Source organism: Aricia agestis, chromosome 3, assembly GCF_905147365.1.
Source record: "Aricia agestis chromosome 3, ilAriAges1.1, whole genome shotgun sequence".
Taxonomy (NCBI): Eukaryota; Metazoa; Arthropoda; class Insecta; order Lepidoptera; family Lycaenidae; genus Aricia; species Aricia agestis.
In genome coordinates, this window is record NC_056408.1 from 23,132,536 (window position 1) to 23,156,247 (window position 23,712).

General features: G+C 40.0%; 3 protein-coding genes across 10 annotated transcripts in view; 1 reads left to right on the top strand and 2 right to left on the bottom strand.

Annotated features, from left to right (window-relative positions):
• The first annotated feature begins 3,162 nt into the window (after positions 1 to 3,162).
• Positions 3,163 to 9,958, top strand: LOC121725727 (zinc finger protein 791-like). Of its 2 annotated transcripts, none has more exons than XM_042112795.1 (9): positions 3,163 to 3,387; positions 3,668 to 4,428; positions 4,557 to 4,686; positions 4,767 to 4,834; positions 4,924 to 5,323; positions 5,891 to 6,141; positions 6,428 to 6,482; positions 6,669 to 6,801; positions 7,425 to 9,958. In XM_042112795.1, exons 2-9 carry the CDS (start codon positions 3,675 to 3,677, stop codon positions 8,370 to 8,372), a joined length of 2,739 nt encoding a protein of 912 aa, XP_041968729.1. In that variant the 5' UTR covers positions 3,163 to 3,387; positions 3,668 to 3,674; the 3' UTR covers positions 8,373 to 9,958. The 2 variants fall into 2 exon arrangements, with proteins under 2 accessions (XP_041968729.1, XP_041968730.1); XM_042112796.1 differs by lacking the exon at positions 3,163 to 3,387 and adding an exon at positions 3,542 to 3,583.
• Positions 9,959 to 11,053: 1,095 nt separating this feature from the next.
• LOC121725761 lies at positions 11,054 to 11,589 on the bottom strand. Its single transcript, XM_042112861.1, has 2 exons — positions 11,431 to 11,589; positions 11,054 to 11,347 (listed from the first exon to the last, which is right to left on the bottom strand). Exons 1-2 carry the CDS (start codon positions 11,455 to 11,457, stop codon positions 11,060 to 11,062), a joined length of 315 nt encoding a protein of 104 aa, XP_041968795.1. The 5' UTR covers positions 11,458 to 11,589; the 3' UTR covers positions 11,054 to 11,059.
• A 566-nt stretch (positions 11,590 to 12,155) lies between these two features.
• LOC121725729 (protein hu-li tai shao) overlaps positions 12,156 to 23,712 on the bottom strand; it is a 63,019-nt gene continuing 51,462 nt past the window's right edge. For 3 of the 7 annotated variants that reach the window (XM_042112799.1, XM_042112800.1, XM_042112798.1), the window contains 8 exons: positions 23,544 to 23,639; positions 23,226 to 23,297; positions 21,912 to 21,965; positions 20,708 to 20,854; positions 16,128 to 16,175; positions 15,091 to 15,158; positions 14,474 to 14,616; positions 12,156 to 13,647 (listed from right to left, as the gene is read on the bottom strand). In XM_042112799.1, the coding sequence (XP_041968733.1) occupies positions 14,476 to 14,616; positions 15,091 to 15,158; positions 16,128 to 16,175; positions 20,708 to 20,854; positions 21,912 to 21,965; positions 23,226 to 23,297; positions 23,544 to 23,639 (626 nt within the window). In that variant the 3' untranslated portion in view covers positions 12,156 to 13,647; positions 14,474 to 14,475. The remainder of the gene's footprint in view (positions 13,648 to 14,473; positions 14,617 to 15,090; positions 15,159 to 16,127; positions 16,176 to 20,707; positions 20,855 to 21,911; positions 21,966 to 23,225; positions 23,298 to 23,543; positions 23,640 to 23,712) is intronic. The other 4 variants (XM_042112804.1, XM_042112803.1, XM_042112801.1 and 1 more) reach the window with 3 other exon arrangements.

Sequence of the window (23,712 nt, forward strand, 5' to 3'; positions counted from 1 at the left end):
CCGTATAGTAGGCTTTGGCACACAAACGTTCTTTAATTACTTTTTTAAATTTATTAATTGATAGATTTTGAACGTTTTCCGGGATTTTATTGTAAAGGCGTATACATTGACCTTTAAAAGATTTACTTATTTTGCTAAGTCTGATCACTGGTATTTCCAGCTTGTGCCTATTTCTAGTGTTTCTACTGTGACTATCACTTTTAGTTTTAAATTTAGTTAAATTCTTTCTAACATACAATACATTATCCAAAATGTATTGAGAAGCAACAGTTAGAATACCAATTTCTTTAAACTTTTCTCTCAGAGATTCAAAAGCTGACATTTTATAAATTGAGCGTTTAACTCGCTTCTGCAGCACAAAAATTGTATTGATGTCGGCTGCGTTTCCCCATAAAAGGATACCATAAGACATTCTACTGTGAAAATAACTAAAATAAACTAGTCTTGCCGTGTCTTCATCAGAAATTTCCCTAATTTTTCTGACTGCATATGCTGCAGAACTGAGCTTACCTGCAAGATTAGCAATATGAGGACCCCACTGTAATTTACTATCTAATGTAATGCCTAAGAATACAGTGGAGTCCACCAAATTCATTTTCTCATCATTTAATAGTAAATTGGTTTGAACTTGCCTAACATTGGGCAAAGTAAATTTTAAACATTTGGTTTTCTTAGAGTTTAAAAGTAAGTTATTAACATTAAACCAATGTACTATTTTTGAGAGAGCACTATTTACCTCGTCGTAATTTGACTGCCGTCGCTTCACTTTAAAAATAAGTGAAGTGTCATCAGCAAAAAGTACTATCTCATTATCCTTAACTAGATAAGGTAAGTCATTAATGTAGATGAGAAAAAGAAATGGTCCTAAAATGGATCCCTGTGGTACACCTAATTCTATTTTGGTCCCATTGGATCTTTTACTATTAACTTCAACCCTTTGAGTCCTATTTTTGAGGTAAGAAGTCAAAAGGCTGAGTGCTGAGTCCCTTATGCCATAGTGGTGCAATTTTTTGACTAAAGTAGCATGCTCGACACAGTCAAATGCCTTAGAGAGGTCACAAAAAATACCTAAGGCATCCTGTGCCTCCTCCCAAGCTTCAAATATGCTACAAAGAAGACCTATACCAGCATCCGTTGTGGAACGACCCTTAGTAAAACCGTATTGGTTATTGTGTAATAAATTATTTAAATTAAAATGTAACAGTAATTGCTGTACAATTATTTTTTCAAATATTTTACTAAGAGTCGGTAAAATCGAAATATATATATATATATATATATATATATATATATATATATATATATATATATATATATATATATATATATATATATATATATATATATATATATATATATATATATATACAACTTGTTTTTAAACTGTATTTTATATAAAGTATCAAAATCTTTTATAGTGACTGGATGGCCATAAGAGGCCACACCGGAAACAAGTGGCGACTCTATTAATGTCGTGACTTTTTTGACGGGCTATACAGTTCGACAAGGCTTTCTGTGGCAGGTATTACACGCATCAATATTATCATGATTCTAGTATCACGCGATTCACAAGTGAACTGATACTGCGGTTGGGCCTATTATACCATCAATATTATCACGGAATCGTGATAATATTGATGCGTGTAATACCTGCCTATGAACGTGGCCAGAAAAGGAACTAAACGCTTTTACAGTTCGACAAGGCTTTATTTGAACGTGGGTGACATTGTTGGGAGCGCTGCTGGTAAAGGAGAACTGTCAAACACATGTCAAAAATGACGTTTTTGTATGATAGAAGCGTTATCCTTTTCTCGCCACGTTCAAATAAAGTCTTGTCGAACTGTCACCATCTTTTATCATACAAAACGTCATTTTTAACATGTGTTTGACAGAACACTAATTAGTCGTGTTCGTTTCGTTTTTCAATGCACATTGCGCATGCGCAAAGTTAAAAATTAGTGTCAGTGTCATGTTCGAAAATCTGACAGAAATTATTGTTAGTATTTTATTGAACTTGACACTCAATTATGAAGTTGACAGTCAGCTGCCAAACTGCGAAAAAATGAAACGAACACGGCTATTTACTCCATAGACATAATATATACTAGCGTTATAGGTTTATGATTTATTCTCTGAGCAGCGCTCCCGTCAATGTCACCCACGTTCATTTAACCCAGTATTTAATAAGTCTATGATTCAACCCATCGAATGATTTGTGCAACGTCGCGTTTCTGAACGAAAAAAAAATACTGACATTTATCATGTGTTGCCATTACTTCATACTACACAAGTAACACAGTTATTGGGAAATTTTTTGATTGAATGTGAATTGAACTTAACTGTAGTCTGTAACGCAAGATCTTTGTAAATAATTATTGTAGTTAACATGGGCGTACCCAGGTTCTGGGCCAGGGGGGGGGGGCAAATTATCCAGGTTCTGGGCCAGGGGAGGGGCAAATCAGATTTTTCATAAGCTAGGTGTTTATTAAGAATAAAAAATTAATAATTTTTAGTTGAAAATATTGTATTGCAAACAAATGGCAAAAATTCGTTTTCCCAATTTTTCATTTTTATAGATAAAAATACTAGATAATATACTTAGTAGGGACGTCAACATGAATCAGGGGGGGGGGGACAGCTGCCACCCCCTGCCCCCCTCCTCGGTACGCCTATGGTAGTTTATGTAAAATTTTAGTAGTTTTAAAAATGACGCTTTATATTTGTGACAAACTGCCAATTATTGGTTGTGTACAAGTGGAGTTGGAGTGGATTTAATCCACTCCAACGACTTAATGGATCTGTAGCCAAGCGTAAGTGGTTAGTAATAATTTAGTAGTAAATAGTAGTAACTGGTTACTATCTGCGATGGAATGTATAAATATTTTAAAATATTAAGATAGTTTATAGTTATTTAGTCACAATACACTCGTTCCTGTATAGGTAGGTAATATTAAACTATAATCAATTTGCCACATTTGAAGATTTTTTTTTATTCATGTTGAAAAATTTGTAATATTTAAATTTTAAAATTATAATATTTTTGTATACTTAGTAGCTTAGGGCGATTAACGCGATTGGCGAAGTATGTAATAAGTAATAATTATAATAGTTAAAATTAAAAATATGTTAGGGCAACATTTTGCGTCTGCCATTAAAGTTCGATCACGCGAGAAAAAAATGTGAATTTGTGACTAAATGATTGTTTTTATTAGTAAATAAACTTGAAACGTTACCTATTTTTACCCTAAGAAATAGTCTCATAGGAATCCTATTCAAAAATTTGAGTTTTATTAGTGTAATTGTAGATAAACATGATATTTCTTTATAAAAAATTGGAACTTGTTAAAAAAGTGTTTTTTTGTGACGTCCAGTGAGTGCTCGGAACAGGTATTTTTTTCTGCCATTCTTTATCGATTGTTTTACGTCCTCGTACCGAAAGGACACTAGTATATCTCGTAGTTGTAATTATTATGATTATTTAATTTGACAAAAGTAAATAAACTATTGTTATATTCCTTTAGATGTCAAAACATGTTTTCTAATTTCTTTTCGTTTTACAATAAACGAGTTAAAAGTTTTTAAGGTAAATAATTATTAGTAAAAGTAGTTAACATAATAATATTACAATATCAGACCTCACATTACTAAATTCACTTCTGTTTTTCAGCCCAACAATGATGGCTGAAGATTTTGATCCATTAAGCTACGGCTGTGCTGTTTATAATCAATTTATGAGCTGCCAAGATTTAGCAAACTGTATTCCAATCGATCAGCAGCTCACAAATGGTGGACAACTGGATCAAAATGTTCATAATGCTTATGAAAATACAACCCAACCACACTTAGAAGCACTCGCAAACTATAGTAATAATGAAGATGTCAAACCTGATATATCCGCCACAAGCAGAAAGAAGAAAAATGGTCGACTTAAAAACATGTCTGTGAAAATATCACAGCCGGACTTCAAATTTTACGGCTGCTCCCTGTGTAACATCTGCTACCCCACGCTGCCCGAGCTGGACGTGCATGTGGCCTCGCACAATGACCGCATCACCAGCTACGATCTGAGGATAAAAAATCAAATCAAAAGGAGGAAATTAAAAAAAGAAACTAAAAAACTAAAAAAATTAAAAGATATTGTAAAAAAAGAAAATGATCTCTTGGATGTAGAGATTAAGCCCGAGGATGGTTACATCGGGACAGAGAAAGCAAATGAAATTAATAATTCCAAAGAGAAAGAACCCACGGAAGAGAGGGATGTCACTAACGGCCAGAATGATCCAAACGAACTAAATGCTAGTGATCCAAATGAGCTGATTGCTAAGAAGCAGGAGCTGCTCAATTTACAGAAAATATACAAATGTTTTGCGTGTTTCAAACAATTTTCTCTCAGCTACTACCTAAAACTTCATGTTAGATCTCACACAGGTAATTGTAATTTTATGTTTTTATCAAGACTTGAGCAACATACCAGTTGAAAAAAAATTGTAATATTAATAAATGTATGTGCAAATGTTAATTAATGTTAAAAAAAACAATTAAATTACATATTTCAGATGAGAAACCTTATGTATGTGCACAGTGTGGGCAGTCATTTATCACGGCGAGCAAACTTGGACGACACAACAAGAGGTACCACCTGGCCATCAAGTATCAATGTAGGATATGCTACAAATTATTCTGTAGGTTAGTTGTATCATCTTTTCTAGTAAACTTATATCAGTAGCGTAACAGCACAGACATTAAAAGTGAATCTTATTTTTTAGATTTGAATTCTTGACAAGGCATTTTGACAACAAACACGCTGAACACAAATTAGAAGGAGAGCCTTATGGTGTGTAACATTCATTTACTCTAAAATTTTGTGAATGTTTGTTTTTTGGGATAAAGTATATTTTGTTACACTAATTTTTAATATTTCAGACTACAATGCTATATTGCCCTACCTTAAAGAATTAGAAGAGCAATTGAGAGAAAAAGAGGAGGAAAAAGACAAAAATAAGGTAAAAACTACGGACGCCTGGGGAGATCTGTGGCCTATGGAGACTCCTGTGACCCAGGAGGTTAAAGAAGAACAAATGAAGGAGATAGAAGTTCCCATTAAAGAGGAAGTGTTCAACCCCGAACCGATCACCATAGAAGAAGTTAAAATTGATCCTATTGATTCCGTTGAGATAAAATTAGAGCTGGAGGAAACTCCCAGGGAGATGGAGGACTGCCACAGCTATGATGATGATGATGACAATGTAGTGGATAACAAGAGTGATGTGAAGAGAGAGATGGCGAAAGTTGAAGATGATGATGAGGACGTCAAGAATGAAGCGTAAGTGACATTTTAAAGCTTGGTTGTTATTATATTAATGGGCTTAGTCAAAAAATATTTACAAGTGCAACATGTCGGATTTTGGTCAGATTATTTACTGCATGTGTTTGTCGCATCCTGCTCCGAACTTTACATGATATTCTCTAATGGATGCTTTACTGAGACTTCACTGTTCATAATTTTTTTTTTTTTTTTTAATGAAATAAGGGGGCAAACGAGCAAACGGGTCACCTGATGGAAAGCAACTTCCGTCGCCCATGGACACTCGCAGCATCAGAAGAGCTGCATGTGCGTTGCCGGCCTTTTAAGAGGGAATAGGGTAATAGGGGAGGGTAGGGAAGGGAATAGGGGAGGGTAGGAAAGGGAATAGGGTAGGGGATTGGGCCTCCGGTAAACTCACTCACTCGGCGAAACACAGCGCAAGCGCTGTTTCACGCCGGTTTTCTGTGAGAACGTGGTATTTATCCGGTCGAGCCGGCCCATTCGTGCCGAAGCATGGCTCTCCCACGTATCAGACTACTTCAAAAGATATAGATATGCTGACATCAGTCTGTACGAACATTTCAGGACATCAGACGAGGACTACTTCCCGACTAACACCTGGGTGTCGAGCCCCAAGGACGAGCCGCCGACGAAGGGCAAGGGCAAGCTGGAGTGCCCCGTGTGCCACAAGACCGTCAGCTCCGCGTCGTACATGCGCGTGCACATGCGCACACACTCCGGCGAGCGGCCCTACCGCTGCCCGCACTGCGACCTGGCCTTCATCACCGCCAGCAAGATGCACCGGCACGCGCTCACGCATCCCGAGACCTGGGAGGGTGAGCACAACAAACCTACAGTATTTGTACTATCAGAGAAGTTGACTATAGACAAATGGCAGAAATTGGTAGTTTGGTTGTGTTTAAATGTCAAACCCAGTCAAGTTCGCGAATCACGATTTACATTGAATTAATTTTTCGATGGTACTTACATTATACATGCCTCGAGCGGGTTCTACTTACATACATACTCATAGAAATGAAACTCGAGGATGATTTGTGTCAAAATCCAACTCGGTTTTATTATCCTTTCGTAAATTGTATTTAATTTTTTTAATGATTCCAGACAATGTAAAACCAGAGGTAAAAACGGAGACAGAAGATGGAGAAACCGACAAAAAGTAAGTTTAGCTACGATAGTCTGTTTTAATAAAAATAAATTAAGTGCTACATGCACATGAAAGAGCCCTGTAAATAACGTAATATAAAACTGGAAATAAAATAATCCTGGAAGTCCAGGGAAGGTTTATAAGTGACCCAAAGTTCACCAAGTCAACTAGTTAACTTATAAAAATCTTTGTTGACAGAGGAAAAATGAAGAATGGTTTGGCAAATTTTCTGAAGAAGACCAAAGGTGAGAAGAAGAAGAATGGCTACCAGAAGCGACCATTCTCTTGCGAGTTCTGTCAGAAGAGGTTCCTGCACCAGGCCACTCTACAGGTGAGGGACGAGGGTACAGTCGATACAATTTTATTCTACATGGCGGGAACAGAGCCTTAGTCACTACTTCACTAGTCGCTTTAGGGCAGATCTCATGATTTCATAGCCCTGTGTGATTTGTGTGTAATCTCAGAACATTACTTCTAAAATCTGCAGTGTGTGTAATAGTTAGTTCAAATAAATAACTCTAACACTTTGTTTGCTACGGTAAAATTCAAAGAAAGCAAAACAATGCTTATATGCATTAAAATCTAGTGTAGTAACGGCCATTCCCAATATTTGATCTATCTCTGGTTTTGCCCTACTAGAGATAGGAATAGCTCACATTAGACATTAGAGACATATATTTTATGTCAATTGTGAGCTATTCCTATCTCTAGTAGGGCAAAACCAGAGATAGATCAAATATTGGGAACGGCCGTTAGTGTTTAGAATCTGCTTGTTGTAATAGGTGAATAATTAGACCATAATATTAATGTCAATTGTATAATGTTTACATCAAGGAGCTTATTATGAATAATAATTTTAAAGAGAAGGGGCGAAACGTCATTATTATTTATTTTTAATATTTAGAACCAGTCCTAAAAGGTTATCAACAGTAAGATTGGGGTGTCGTATTGCAGGTCCACAAGAAGTGTCACGAGGGCGAGCCGCTGGTGTACAAGTGCACATTCTGCCTGGCCGAGCAGCCCGACGAGGCGGCGCTGCGCCAGCACGAGGCCGCGCACGCCGGCCCCAAGCCCTACCTGTGCACCGTCTGCGGCCGCACCTACGCCAAGCGCGAGACCATGGTCTACCACCGCAAGTCGCACGCCGAGCACTCGCCCTACATCTGCGACGTGTGCACCAAGGGCTTCTCGTCCGCCGGCAAGCTGGAGCGCCACCTGGCCGGCCACCGCGCCGCGCGCTTCGTGCTGCGCTACGAGTGCCCTGTCTGCGCGCACATGTTCCACACGCGCTACCACGTGCAGCTCCACCTCAACACGCACCAGCGCGAGGGCCTCATCCGCGAGGAGGACCGGCCGCACGTGCTCGCCATGGTGCTGCAGAACGCGCGCCGCCTGCCGCGCGCCGGCGCCGCCGACCCGCCGCCCGCGCCGCCCGACGAGCGCAGCCGCGTGTGCAACATCTGCGGCGAGGTGTTCCAGCACTTCTACTACCTGGAGGAGCACCTCAAGTCGCACGGCTCGCGCATCGCCGTCGCCGACGCCGCGCCCGCCGCCGCCGACGACCGCAAGCACGTGTGCCCGGTCTGCAGCAAGAGCTTCAAGCTGCACTACTACCTCAAGCTGCACAGCTTCACGCACACCAAGGAGAAGCCGTTCATCTGCCAGCAGTGCGGCAAGGGGTTCATCACGCGCGGCAAGCTCAAGCGCCACCTGGAGACACACTCGGGGCTCAAGAAGTACCAGTGCCACATCTGCTGCAAGTTCTTCACGCGGCCGAGCTACCTGCGCATCCACGTGCGCACCATCCACGGCACGCAGGACTACAACTTCCGCCTGGCCGCGCCCCGCCCCCCGCTCGACGAGTACCCGCCCCCCGACCACCCCGTGCCGCCCCCCTGCTAGTCCCCCGACTGCCAGTGACTTTACAATAACCGCCCGGCGCTATTCCGACTCGAACGGGCGTCGGTGCATTTTCCCAGCTACAACATTTTGTTATATTCTAAAATAATGTTGAATTTTAAAATGAGACCTTGCCAGTTTAGATAATTTATTTCGTAAATATTTGTAGCTCACTTATGCTTTGTGATATCAATCTAATCTAAGTTTAAAAATTTTTTACTTATCAATTTTATAATATTCAGTTTGACAGTTTCACATAAACATGTTGCTAAATCACTGCAAACTTTACTCATCAGCTCTGACTGTATTGAAACATCGCTCTCGAAATTTTCACAAGTATTTATATTTTGTATATCATATTTAACTATCACTTTTGTGTGTATTGCTATTACGCAGTCATTTTTATGCTGGGGCATAATACCGTACTTAGGCATGACCTTACATTATATTCTGTACTTACTTCTTACAGATTGTTATAGTTTTACATGTTTTAAAATGTTCTCCTAAAAGTAAAGAAGAGTTCAGAGAGTTTTGTCATTCTCTCATTATATCAAGCAACACATACAAAACGTAGAAACTTAAATGTTGCTATATAATCATTCATCTTACCGACAAAACATCGTTTGTTTTTGTGTTTTGCTATAAAGTAATATAAGTTTGAAAACTACTACTTTTTGTGGAGTTGTTCTGTTTACTTGTTACAAAGTTACTGGTGGGATGGCCATGATGGTGAATTGGGTTTTTAGACATTTTAGATTTATTTAAGTGATCGATGAGCTTAACTTTTGTTGGTGGTGTTAATTTTGTAGCAAAATTACCAGCAACTGTGGTATAAAATAAGTCGGGTGTGGTATCGCTTAGTTACGGCGAATAAAATATTAGAGTGGCAAATAGACTTAAATTTAAAACCAATCCAAAATATAAATGTTTGAATATTGTTGATATTTTTGTAAATAAACAGTTGTAAGTATAATTGTAGATGAGTAAGTAATTGTAAATATTAAGTTGTTTGTTGCGTAGATTCGATTCTTGTAAAGAATGTTCTAGAATCTAGATGTATATTTTTACATCCCATGTTCACACACTCTGCCAAACGTGATTGATATGAGAAATTGATATTACGAGTACAAATAAACTTGATAAATTTTAAGTCAAAAGTATATAGTCTCTTTAAGGCGCGCAAACGGCGCCGCAGCGGCAGCTTTATCGCCGCCGCGGCGCCGTGTGTAAGGGCAAATAGGAACACAAGAATGAGTTAAAGGAGCGGCACCGCCGCGGCGTGAATGTAAACAGCCTAACAATTGAATTGTGATATCATTTTAGATGACGCCTGCAACTCAGTTGCGCCAAAATAAGTTGATCGCGCGAGAACCGTGCCTATGTCCTTCCCCAGGAACACCAGTTATCTGCATACCATACTGGTGACTGTGTCGTTCTGTTTGGTCGAGTGTGAGTTGTGACCATAGAATAAGAAACATCTAGTTTGTTAGTTGATACCATAGCTCAGTAGAATTTGATACACGACACACCTCGTTTTATGACTAATTTGTTATTATAAATTAGGTAATATAAAATATAGAAACATTTGTTAAAAAATACAAACAAAAAGGTTACATACAGACGACAAAATATTAATATTATAAAGATAAAATGACAAAACATTGTAAGCTTATTAATTCTACAACTTTGTCAAAGTAACTCTATCTTTTTATTTGTAATCACTAATCAGTTAAAAAAAAAGACCAATGTTGTTTGAATCATGATTGGATGTACAAGTTTCTTACATTGTGTATTTATATACTGTATTATATGTACAGATATTGTTAGTACAGGGAGCCTCACCGCACGAGATCTTCCACTTTTGTTTGTTGAATTTTCAATTTTCACTCAATTTTCTCACGATTTTCACTTGTATTAACGCCGTGCGTGAAGCCGACTGCCGGTTGCTGGTTTCTACTTCATCTGGGTGCACGGTAGTGCCCCCGCCAAGATCATAATATTCATAAACATTACTCCTTTACTTATAAAGTTTTACGTTGTCTAAGGTTCGCTGTCTTTCTACCATAATATGACTTCTCCAACGTGCAAGAGTTCAGCATACCTTGTATTCATTCTGTGGTTTTTTATTAGTAAAGTGTGTTATACTGGATGTGCGGCAGGCGGCTCCACAGACGATGTTTTAAGGCTCGGGAATTTTTATGGTGACTTAATAAAGTTTTTTGTTAGTATACCGCTTTTGACTTTACCCATACTCCTAGTAGCGATTACTTCCTACTCCGAGCTGCTTTTAATGGAATGCTTGTTGATATCAGTTCTGTATAATAAGTCATATTATGTGCAACATTTAATGGTGGCTGAATAAACGTTTATTTATTTATTTTTTTCGGGTTTTAATATCCTCGGCTCCATAAGGTCATATCAATTGGCTTGGCATTGGTTACCGCTATCAATCGCGACTTAGGCTCAAATCACACTGGAGCAAAGTCGATGCGACACGTTTCTGCCGAAGCATATTCATTTCTATTGTTGTATCATTTAAGTACATAAAGTACAGTAAATTTCCACTATGAAAATATGAAAGAGTCAAAGAGCGAATGCGCACGACTTCCCCAGTGTTAGTTATGCCTTACAGGAGATGCAGTGACGGGAATCTGGTGGACCAGTACCCGTTAATAAAAAGCAGAAAAAAATCATCGCTTTAGTTGCACAGTATCACAGATACAGTCGTAGATGTGTTTCATACAGCTAGTACAGAGTACTCTGCTGTTCTGGAGGAGGATGAGCGCGCGGGCGAGGGAGGTACAGAGGACTTCGTGTATCCTCTCGTTGTAGCAGCCGTAGAAGAGGCCCTGGGCCTTGCCGGCGAGCGCCTGCGCCTGACCCGCTAGCTCCAACAGTCGGGTGCAGCAGGGCGACTCCGCGTCGCTCGATGGGATGTTTGACGCTGTTATTGGTATTTTGGGTTTGCGCTTTTCTGTCTGCAGACAATTTAACAAGGAATTGGCTACAGTAGACTATATTGTGTTCAAGAAGTGATTATCACAGTACAAGGATTAGCTACCATTATATGTCCATCCACAAATTCCATGGTAAAAGTATCTGATTCTTATTGCATGTTTAGAATTAATGCATTGCATAAAACGGTTGTGAAGTAAGTAGATGTATTGAAATTTTGTTACATTTTTACAAATTATTAAATCGGATACATTGTTGAGGTACGCCAGTGTCAGGCGGACATCACCCAATAGAGAAAAATAAACATATACTGCATCTCTCGCAGATGTCTATGGATTGATTGGGATTGATCATATTATTGGCTATAAAAATATAATACCTATTATGAAAAAGAAAAATAATAGAACACTCAATTCGAAATAGAAGGTATGGAAATATCAAAGACCTATGGAAATATGGACTCGCACGAACAATAACTCAAACGAGCACACCTCAGTCGGGAGATCTCCCCTTGCGGCCACCACGCATACTCCCACAATCTATCGCTCGACCTCAGCGGGACCAAGTGTTTCATCTATATTATATTAATTACCATATTATGCATACCATAAAATTATTTATTTGTAACGCGTCGGCTTACATAGATAGGGACAAACTAACTTTCGTCATTAAAAAATAAAACAATGATTTCATAATAAAATTTTAAACAGTATATATTGTAGAAATAAAAAAATACATGTTACAAATAAACTCTTCAGCTAAAATAAACTTATCGCAGACGGCCTGAGCCGCGGGGCGGCGTGAGAGACGTGCGAGAGAAATAAAAGTCCGTTTAAAACTAATAATTTATTTTTTATTACAAATACACGAATTGCATAGAATGCCGGTGTCATAGTTCCACAAGATACTAAATAATCACTTAAACATTACTCATAAGCTGGGGATCGGGCGTCGGCCGCGCCGCGAGTCGCGCCGCATCACGCGTGCAGCATTATGTACAACTGAACATCGCTCGTAATTTTAACGTTCAAACTAAACACGACGTCGACGGATACAGACACTACGTACTCGCTCAGAATGTTCGTGACAATCGCGGAGAATTGCGGAAACACCTTCGTACTCGTACTGGCTCGGCGCCATTTGTCCCTATCTGTTAATATATAACACAGAAAATGGCAGTGCTGGAGGAGGTGCGCGGATATGTCGGAAGGGTTTCTTACGGAAGTGACTACAAAAATATAGCGATAGAGAGAGGATCGACGGTTTCCTGGAGAGCGACGACGGGCGCGGCTGCGGCCGACTCTCGCCACGTATAACATACAATAAAAAATCAACTTGTCATTTTAACAACTCTAGACTTACTCTAGGTAATGTCAAATTGATGGGCCCGCCCGGGTGCGGCCGGCGAGCGGCGCGGGGGGCGGGGCGGGGCGGGCCCGCGCGGCGCCGACACGGCCGCGCTCGAGCCGGATCGCGTCCGGCGGCGTCCGCCGGCCGTGTCGGCCGCCGCGACCGACGAAAATAATTTAATCTACGAACGTAGGCTAGCCGATAAAATTAACTTTACATATAGAGTGCTATATTTTATATATAATTTAGAGTTAGCAGCGTCAGGGCAGCGTGCCCCCGGCGCACCGGGCGGACGTTGCCCGCGACTCTGTCGAAAAGCACGAATGGCGCGGGGAGGCCCCTAACACGAAAAGCATTACATGCCGTCCGCCGTCGGCTCGCGCCGGGCGGCGGGCGCGGCCGCGCGACGACGCGCCGCGGCATACAAAATCTATCGTAACCTAGAGCATTAAATCGACACTTTACGTTAAAAGCTACCGAATGGTCGGGATCCTAGCAAGAGTCGCGAGTGCGGCGACGCCGGCGGGAAGCGGGCGTCGGAAGTTGAAACTTTAGAAAGTAAACTTTTAGTAGTTTTAGGTGAGGCTGTTGGGGTCGAAAGTCGCAACGAGCGAATAAACTCGACGGCGTCCTACGTCTAAAGCTAAATGCTCTCGCGGTTAAAACAAATGAAGCATAAATATATTATAACTGTCGCGGGCCGCAGTACCGCCGACCGCCGCGGGCGGGCGACGCGGGGAGGTACGTATACCTTACGTATATAAGCATGCAGTATATCATAAAAACATCGTCATATTTGACATAAATTTTGACAGGGATAACTCTATCCATAGACACGAAATAACGTTAGACGGGGGCGGGGCGCGGGGGGCGGCGGCACTGCGAGCTGCGGGGGTGGGTGCGGTTGTTCCCGAGTCCTGTCCGCTCCTTCATTAACTTGTAAGCGATGGCAGTGATGGTGGTTGAGTTTTATCTGGAAAATAATTTTAAACAATTATTTTTTACCAAAACACAATTTTAAAACCAGTATTAAATGTCTCTATTTTTTTCAGAAGTTCTCAAATGGTCGCGACTAAATTTAAATTTTTAACTTGAACCGTCGCAACAAAACCAAACCTATCCAAACAAACTTTAACTAAATATAATTGAAATAAGATACAAGCATAATATCATCTCTCTGGACTTCTCCCTCCCATATAACATACCTCTAGGCGGGCTGGGGCGTGCTGGACTTCTTCCCCCCATATAACATACCTCTGGGTGGGCTGGGGCGTGCTGGACTTCTCCCCCCCATATGACATACCTCGAGGCGGGCTGGGGCGTGCTGGACTTCTCCCCCCCCCCCCCCCCCCCGTATGACATATCACATACCTCTAGGCGGTCTGGGGCGTGCTGGACTTCTCCTCCCCATATGACATACCTCTGGGCGGGCTGGGGCGTTCTGGACTTCTCCCCCCCTTATAACATACCTCTAGGCGGGCTGGACTTCTTCCCCCATAAGACATACCTCTAGGCGGGCTGGGCCGTGCTGCACTTGTTCCCCCATACGACTTACCTCTAGGCGGGCTGGGGCGTGCTGGACTTCTCCCCTCCATATGACGTACCTCTAGGCGGGCTGGGGCGTACTGGACTTCTCCCCCCCCATATGACATACCTCTGGACGGGCTGGGGCGTGCTGGACTTCTCCCCCCATAAGACATACCTCTAGGCGGGCTGGGCCGTGCTGGACTTGTCCCCCCATACGACATACCTCTAGGCGGGCTGGGGCGTGCTGGACTTCTCCCCCCCATATGACATACCTTTAGGCGGGCTGGGGCGTGCTGGACTTCTCCTTCTTTTTCTCCTTCTTCTTCTTGAGGAAGGAGGGCGTCCGCAGACCCTTCTTCTTCTTCTTGTCCTTCTTCGGGGAGTCTTCTGTCGACACTTCCTTCGACGGAGAACCCTGGAAAATCATTCATAAATATTTTAGTACTTAGTAGAATTAAAAGGTGATTTCCTTAACATTAATTTAGTGCATATTAAAGTCAGTACTTAATTTACAGAGTACTAATAACAATCAGTGAATTTCTTCGTATAGAATTTTGTATGAGTAATATAAATCGATATTAATAGTTTTCGCTTTTTAAAACACAGAGAAGTTTGTTCCTGTAATTAGTTTAAATTAAAAGGAATATTATTTCGTCATACAAATTGTGACTATGTATTAAAAATCTCTAAGCTCTGTAAGTCAGTAGTCACTTTAAAGCTGACCGCACATTTGTCAGCACTCAGCACTGTACGCGCCGTACGCGTCGATCGCACCGCATAGTACACGAAATGCGGCGGGTGCGGTGCGGACGAATGTGCGAGGTCTCACATCATTTCAGCGTGCGTGCTGATAAATGTGAGATCACTTCTAATGGTGTATAGACGTTACCTCTTTACTGCTGTGGGAGAAGGTGCTCTGGTGGGCGTCGGAGTGGTCCCCGTTCACGGTGTGCTCGCCTGCAAACAAACACACTTACTATTCAGTATGACTATACATTTACTAACAATTTGTTTCATAATTATTCAAGTATGGTTTCATCATATTCTGAATGTTGGAGAAGTAACTATTTTCTATTGTTGTAGCCTAAATATAGCTGTAGGAAGAACTTAGTAATTAATTTGAAAATCTTAACCTTTTAAAGTTTACTGTACAAAATGATTTAATTTATTCTGTTTTAAACTTTTCAGAATGAATGTACAATGGATGTAAGCCTTTTTTTACATTGCGAGAAACTTTTGGCTCGTACTCAGTAGTATAATTATTCTGAAAAAACTTGAATCAGAACAAATCGTAATCAAAGAAGTGGACGTGCAAAACAGACCACTCGAGTGCAATATAATAATTATTTATTTGCGATGCTATAGATATGTAAATATAATTCATTTAATTTAACAAACCAACACTATAATACGCGCATAAGCTTCAAACTGTGGAACATAATGGCGGCTCTCGACATAGGCGAACGCGTTGGCCAACGCGTCTGCAGACGCGTTGGCCAACGCGTTCGCCTATGTCGAGAGCCGCCATAAGACAACACGATAACAAACAGGTAAGCAGTAAGCACACAACACCAGAAGTGCACTGTTTCGCCCGTGCCGACACAACTCAAGTTTTATAATCTCAGCCGAATTTGACCAGTTCACTATGTAAAATTCTACTAACTGGCAAAACTGCTGAAAGTCAGAGATAATACTGCCACAGTTTAATGTGAAGAAAAAGTGTTTTACGGGCACAATCAGAAACATTATACATTGCTTAAATTAATTTAATGAAGAGTTTGACAAAAACGTATATACTCTATAGAGCTCATATCAAAATCTTCATTTAACTAAAACTAAATAATCATTAAATGTCTCTGGTAAGTGGTTAGTCAGTGACTGAGATTGTAAAACGGAGCAAACAAACAAAGAGCGTGCGCGACTCACCGGCGTACGGTATGAGGAGGAAGCTCCGCTGACGGAACCACCCGTAAGCTGTGCAGGGCATGCCACACGATTGCAATTCATTCTCACACTGTATATACTTAATTTAACGTAATTTTGAACCGTGTGATAATGTATTGTAATCTCGCAATAAACAGAAAAACATTTGTAAATAAGCAAAACATCGCAGTGTTTTTAAAAAGTTATTATTAAAAAACATAAAACATACAATAAACATGCAACATCTTATACAATATAGTGATACACGAACACAAAATGTAAAGACGAAACAAACATACAAATGCATCAAGGACATTCCAAATTAAAAATTATCCCAAAATTTTAGTAATTGTTTTATGAATCAAGCAAAAACACAATTAGCAAATTACAACAAAGACAAGCTCTTATGCAAAAACATAATAATTAAGAAACTGGACTATTTTTTGTTTTTGCATTATTATGGTTAAATCTAGCAAAATAAATAAGAAAACGTTTAAAGCAAAAGCACAGTCCGTTAGTGGATCAAGGAAAAGTAAAGTTAATACATTTATATTGGTCAGACAGTTTCGGATTATTCCTCAGACTTTGCCTGAATCAACTGACGAAACATGTTACACTTCACAAATGTAACTGATTAATTTTCTAGTGATAAACATATTTCGGTTTACTATAGGCCTTTTGGCCTGAACATTACAATCAGATGAACACAATAACGGATTGTGGATAGTTCTAACGATAAGCTAAATACACAAATTGACGACAGTCAGCGCGCGTGTGCAGTTTAAGTTAGTTACACTATTAACATTTTGATATAACCTAAAATTGTGCGCAGATTGTATAAACTAAACAGGAAATTACAGTAGGTTAAAAATAGTACGAAACAGTCTTAAATTTGGAAGACCAACAACAAGAAACTCGTGGACTTGTGTATCAATTGAAATCGAATTTCACATTCTCCAAATCGCTTAAATCGAAGCTATCGGTCAGCCTGAACTTAGATATGATTCTGTAGAACAGCGTGTCCTCGAAGGGTGGCCAGCTGTGGTAGCCGCGAGTGTTGTCGCTGGAGGTGTACAACAGTCGCTCGGTCAGATCGCTCTCCGCTCGCTCTACGTTCACTACGCGAGGCACCGTGTGAGACCCCGCGTGCTCCAACCGTTTAGAGTTAAACCGTGCCTCGTTATGGTAAATACGAACATTCGCAAGCTTTTCCCTATTTCTTTCTGTCTTGTCTTCATCCCCTAATACAGGTCCGTTTTGCTTGTCTTCATTCTCCAGGTCTACAACAAAAAAGCTAGGCAATTTTCTTTCAGTAAATTTCTTTACGAGTCCTGGTTTGGGGTCTTTAGGTGGGGAGACGTCGTCGAAGGATAGCCAGTATTTGATCCCACCACTGTGCTCTGTCTGTGACATCGAAATGACGTTAGACTTCTTAACAAACGGCGAGCCTAGTAATGTTTCGTCTCTCTCGTAGAGTGCACTCCAGTCGGCTTTCGTTTCGTTTCGTTTTATTGGCGATTCTGTGCACTCTTGTAATATCGTGTCAGCTAGCTTGTTGCCAGCTAAATCTGAGTCTATGAAGGCGGTATTAAATTCGTCGGTCTGCTCTAGAGTAAAAGTTTCATTCAAAACATCAGTGACATCAGAATCTTTACTTTTCTCAGACGAAACCTTTTCTCTATCATCGGCGTTGCTAGTCTTTGATGTATTGAGAGCATTTGAACAATCCAAGTAGCTGTCGCTTTTGCATATTTCGATACGGTCTAAATATTCAAACTCGTCGCAGTTTTCGAAATCATCATTACTCTTGTTATCTGGTTCGCACGCCTCGGTAGTATCGTAGGTAGCTGTAGAACTATCCACGTCGGAGTAGTTCTCTGTCGCTATTATCTCTAAAACGTTTCTTGTTAAAGAATTGTTACAATTATGGATAATATTTTGAATAAAATCAGAATTATCATCATTTGCTTCATTATTATTTATGTCGCCTGCACCTAAAAAATGATCGCTTTCGGGTTGAGTCTCGTATAAATCGTTGTCATCTTGTTTTAAACAAAACCAATCGCTCGATGTGGTATAAATAATATCCTCGTAGTCGACTACGGTTACAACCTTACACCTTTTCTCTTTCCGAACTTTACTTTCGCAAAAACTACAGGACCTATCGAATATATAATAAACGATAGCTTCGACCACACGATTCGTCTCAGTGAGGTATAAATTACTAGCTTCAGTCGAAACGGTTTCGCTCAAATTCAAATTCTTTCCAACATCTTGCACTAAGTCTGCCATTGAAAAATGAATGTCATCCTTTGATTCAATGCTACTTTCACATGACGTGTTATTATCTGCCTTAGTAGTTGTGACATCCGACTCCGCTTGCTTTTCGAGGAATATTTTCTCATCAATCAGAGTACAGAACCTTTCAAATATAATACCAAATACTTCTACAATTACTTCTTGTTTTTCAAATTCACTAGTAGAATCGAAACTGCATATTTCATTGACAGAACTTGTTATTGAGGCCCTAATAATATCATTATCGTTTGCAACATTAACGAAGTTAGGTCTACTCGTTTGGCTTTCGTCTATTTGTAATTGATTCACTTTTGGCTCACTTATATCGCTGTTTATTTCTACTATATTTGTTATCATTTGGGTTGTTTCTGCTGTTAAGTTTTGTGTTTCATTATCCAGTTTAGCATTACTGTGACGAGAGGACTCATCGGAAGAACTTTTAGATTCCTCTAAAATAGGCTCGAGTACGTTTTGTTTTGGTATTATTACTATTTTCTTTGGCGAAACTCTAGGGCTCCTGTTGAATTCTTCACAGTAAACGTTGATAGGGATAGAGTAATCTCTGATATCTTTCTCCACTAGATCTTTTACAGGACTCTCGTAGGCCGTTTCGTCAAAATCGATATGATCGGAAAAGCTGTGATACTCGCCATCATCATCTTCTTTCAAATCTAGCTCCAATTCTGTGTTGACGCATTCCGCTCTGTATACATCGTCCGGTCTTATGTCATAACTGAGAGGTGCTATGTTTTCGACATCAACGGCACTACTACATCTTGTACTTAATCTTGTTGCCTTTTGAGACGTTTTACTGTCTCTTATCTCTTTATTGTCACCGGCGCTGGGCGACAAATCTTCAATATAGTTATCTTCATTGAATTCTTGACTTTCGATAAATTCTGTTTCAACTTTAAGTACGGGTATATCGATAGCTTTTACTTTGACGATCTCAAATCTATTTGACACATTTTCCTCCTGGCATTTGTGGAAAATATTATTTAGGGAGGAGTAAAACGAGTAGGTGCCTAGCTGGTTGTTAATTATACCTCTTCTGAACTCCCACAAGAACGGGTTACTGTATTCGCCGCACGAGGAGCACCTGGGTAGGTGGAAGTGCGTGGGCTTCTGGTACTCGATGTTCGAGTTAATGAAGCCGCTATGAGACCTGGTCCTGTACATTCTATTTTTCTTGGAAGTGTTAAGAGAAAGAGATTGAGAACGAGAGCGAGCGTGCCACTTGTAGCCGTCGGAGTCGAGGGAACCGAGGGAAGCTAAGCTAGTTCGACTACTATATCTATTAAGAGAATGTTCATTCGCGGAGTCCAAGTTGCTGCCTAAACTCTTTTTACATTTGGGTCGCTCGACAGTTTCGTATTTTTGGATGACGTGGCTGAGGTTTTCGTTTCTGGAGAATTTATGTATGGAGCGCTTGTGGGCCGACAGAGCTTCGGCCGGCTTAGCTTCAAAGTTCGTACCTGTTAGTAATGAGTTGTTAGTAAAGCAGGCATATGTAGTTAAGAACATTCAAAATTATTGCAACCAAGGGAGACATGCAACAAACATTTTTATTTATTTTTGTACTTATAATAATATAACAAGCTAAAAGAACTACAGAAGTTACAAAACAAGACAGAAATATGTAAACCGACATAAATTCCTGGGAAAATTAATCTTTTATAACAAAAAAAAACCTGTTGTGATGAACTCATGACATTGGGGATGGCATACATTATGATGATACGAAAGCGGACAGACACAATACCTAACAAGTAACAACCTAGCGATACAGCTTCACAACCATACGAGGTACACGGACGACGCTGGACATACACGAATACACAAAACCACCAATCTAACAACTCTAAAACACAAAGCGAACATTTACGAATATACTCATGTAAATGGTATTGAAAATTTTGATAATTTATTAATACATTGATTTAAAGTGAATACCATATTGGTAATTAATGAAACGAATCTAATGAATTTTGTTAATGACGACACAAGATGAACCTCTACAACACAACGAAGGAATGTAGATCAGACGTTACTTAAATAAATGTTCCTCGCAATTTTTGGCACTGAACTTGTACGTCGTGGGAATCATACATTTTTCGCAACGAATCTTATTTTACTCTATTTCCTGATTTGAATAGCTTCAATGGTACAAACGAGAAGACATAACAGACACACAGACAAACACTTCCACATTCATAATATCTCCCCCCCCCCCCCCTCCACGTCTCACAACTCAAGTCTAGCTCACATCCCCCCCACCACCTCACCTTTGCCCACGGAGCCGTGGACGGCATGGTAGTGGGCTCGCACGACGACCTGCGCGGGCGCCGTCACCGGCAGAGACACGGACGACGGCAGCGACGCCGAGTCCACGAACACCTCGTCGTCAGACAGCAGGTTCGGGTCGCGGTCGTCTGACACGATATCGGACACGACAAACGATAAATCGGATCGCCTTATTGAAAAACGCCGTGGACACTCGTAGATGTCAGAACATTCAAGTTGTATCAAAAGACTAACTCAAATTCACTTTCATAATATGGAAGTACGCTCCTTACTAAAACCTAAATTGTCAAAATATATTTAAAGCTAGCTTGGGTTATTAAAATATTATCATACCTTCTCTTTCATAAATAAAAACTAAATTTTAGAATATACAAGATTAACTTTACACGAGCTGGGTGGGGATAAGTGTGGCACAGCTACCTTCAATTACAAAATCGAAATTCGACATTAGTGTATTAGTAACTCAAGACCAGTGCATTTTCCATGCTTACATTGAACTGAATTTGCGTATTGCTTCCATGTGCTTCCATGTAAAAAAAATCTCAGATAGACTTTGTTAGAAACTTATAGTCTGTCAAAAAAGTGAAGAAATTAAAAAGTGGCAACATCGTAGTGTCATCCCTTTTTTCTTAGATTGATTTGAAAGGGATGACCTACGATTTTGCCACTTTTTAATTTCTTCACTTTCTTGACAGGCTATAACTATTAAAACATGGAAGCAAAGTCCACAAATCAGTCCAATATATATTGTTTCGGTAGTTAGTAATCGTGTCAGTACAAATATACACAGTGAAATATTTTTATACCATCAGACAAAACCCATTAATAGGCAGATAGCATTACTTGGTAGGGTTATCTTTAGTCAAGTAATGCTAAGTACTGACATACGGTTTTGCTCGATAGTTTTATTCCAAATCGAGCAATAACCACCGTGTGCACCGCAAAACTGACAGCTCGAAGGCTCGCTTCGAGCCGGCTCGATGGAATTAAATATGTCAAATATGTCATTTGACATTTCCTTTGATTTGGAGTAAAACTATCGAGCAAAACCGTATGTGAGTACTTAGCATTAGACGAGTCGAGTGACTTGTAGCTGGGCTTGACATGACCCGATCAAAATATGAAGTCTGCCATCTGCATATAAATTAATTTCCATGTAGAAGTAAACTAACTAAAAGAACTAACCTCTGGTCCGATCGGCGTGCGCGCGCTCGGCGGCCAAGAAGTCTGTCGTGTCCACTACAATCAAACAATACCATGCTAGCTACCTACTGTATAATACATGCTGGAATATAGGACAAAATTGTATCATAAAAGTTCCTTAAAAAAAATGAAATAAAGGTCACAGAAGTTGATTCATAGGCATATGGCGGATCTACGTAATGAGGGTGTTTGATATTCTATTTGCCACCAGGTGCCACTATGTAGCCTTAGGGTCTATCGTGTCAAATAGGCATATTATCGTGACACGACAGCTATATCGTGACACATGAAAGCAGTTTGACACGATAGACCCTAAGGCTATATAACGGCACCTGGTGGCAAATAGAATATCAAAAACCGTCATTTGGTCGCGTTATGACAAATCAGTTCGAAAATTGAATTGACATAATCCGACCAAAAAGCAGGTCATATTATGAATCAATTTCGCCTATGGTACAATTTTCACTCATTGTATTCACTTGTCAATACTGGATCCAAAAAAATTAATATTCAATATGTAGAAAAAATTGGCATGCCAAAATACATTATTATTCAAAGAAATACGTAATACTTTACTTTCGTGATCTAAGGCAATAAAACTGTTCTATTTCTTAGCACAAAAAGAAATATCCAAATCACAAAACAGTTCCTATTACAAGCTCTAGGTCACGAAATGTTCAGGCACTAAAATGCTTTAGTATTTAAACCGATCCAGAGTAAAACGACTCACATGCGATACTTTATATTATGTCACGCAATTTTATATCTACTGGTACTAGTAGCTTAGATTAAGCAGCAATAAGCTGATTTGAAAATATTGCGTACCATAATATTATCAGAAGTAAAATATAACTTGTAAAATGCAAAAAGGACAAAAACTTGAAAATTACATAATATGTGATAACACTAGCAATAACGTACACGTATACGCTTCGTGCGTGCACAATGAGCGTACGCACGTTACGTGTACGCTGATAGCGATCGCGAAATATATACAATCCTGTATTTGGGAAGTATTGGCTTCTCTTATTCACATTAAGTGTCCTCGTCTTTCAATGCACATAACAACGTGTCATATAAAGATATCTGTAAATAAGTTATCCGCTGTGTATTTCTTTAATAGAGAGGACGTAAGTCAATACACATAGAAGTGTTATTTATATATATATATATGTGTGTGTGTGTGTGTGTGTGTGTGTGTGTGTGTGTGTGTGTGTGTGTGTGTGTGTGTGTGTGTGTGTGTGTGTGTGTGTGTGTGTGTGTGTGTGTGTTGTGACGTGACGTGACGTGACTCACCATCGCTGAGCACGACCTCGGGCTGGCTCCTCACTGGCACTTGTTTCGTCTCTATTCTGAGGACGCGGTGCTCTGAAAAAGTGTAACGATCACGTCAACTACTGGCAAATGTGTTTTTATTTCAATACTATCATTTTTCCTCGCTTAATTTAACATTAAGCGTGAAGCTGAAGAGGTATCAAAGTCAGTCATACTTTCGCATTCTTAATCCACAACAATATTATTAAAGCAATGGTGTATCTGTTGTCTGTCTGTTTGGCATAATATAAAAGAGGTAACAGACAGACAGATCTGTATGTCAGTGAATGTATTATTTACCATCTCGCGACTCCTCCTCAGTATCGGAGGGCGCGGTGTTGGGCGACGTGATCTGCGCCGCGCTCACCGCCTCCGACTCCGATATGTCCGTGTCGTCTGAAATAACACATAACAATCAATTGTACATCATTTGGCATACTTTGCATCATACATGAGACACTGGCTGTGT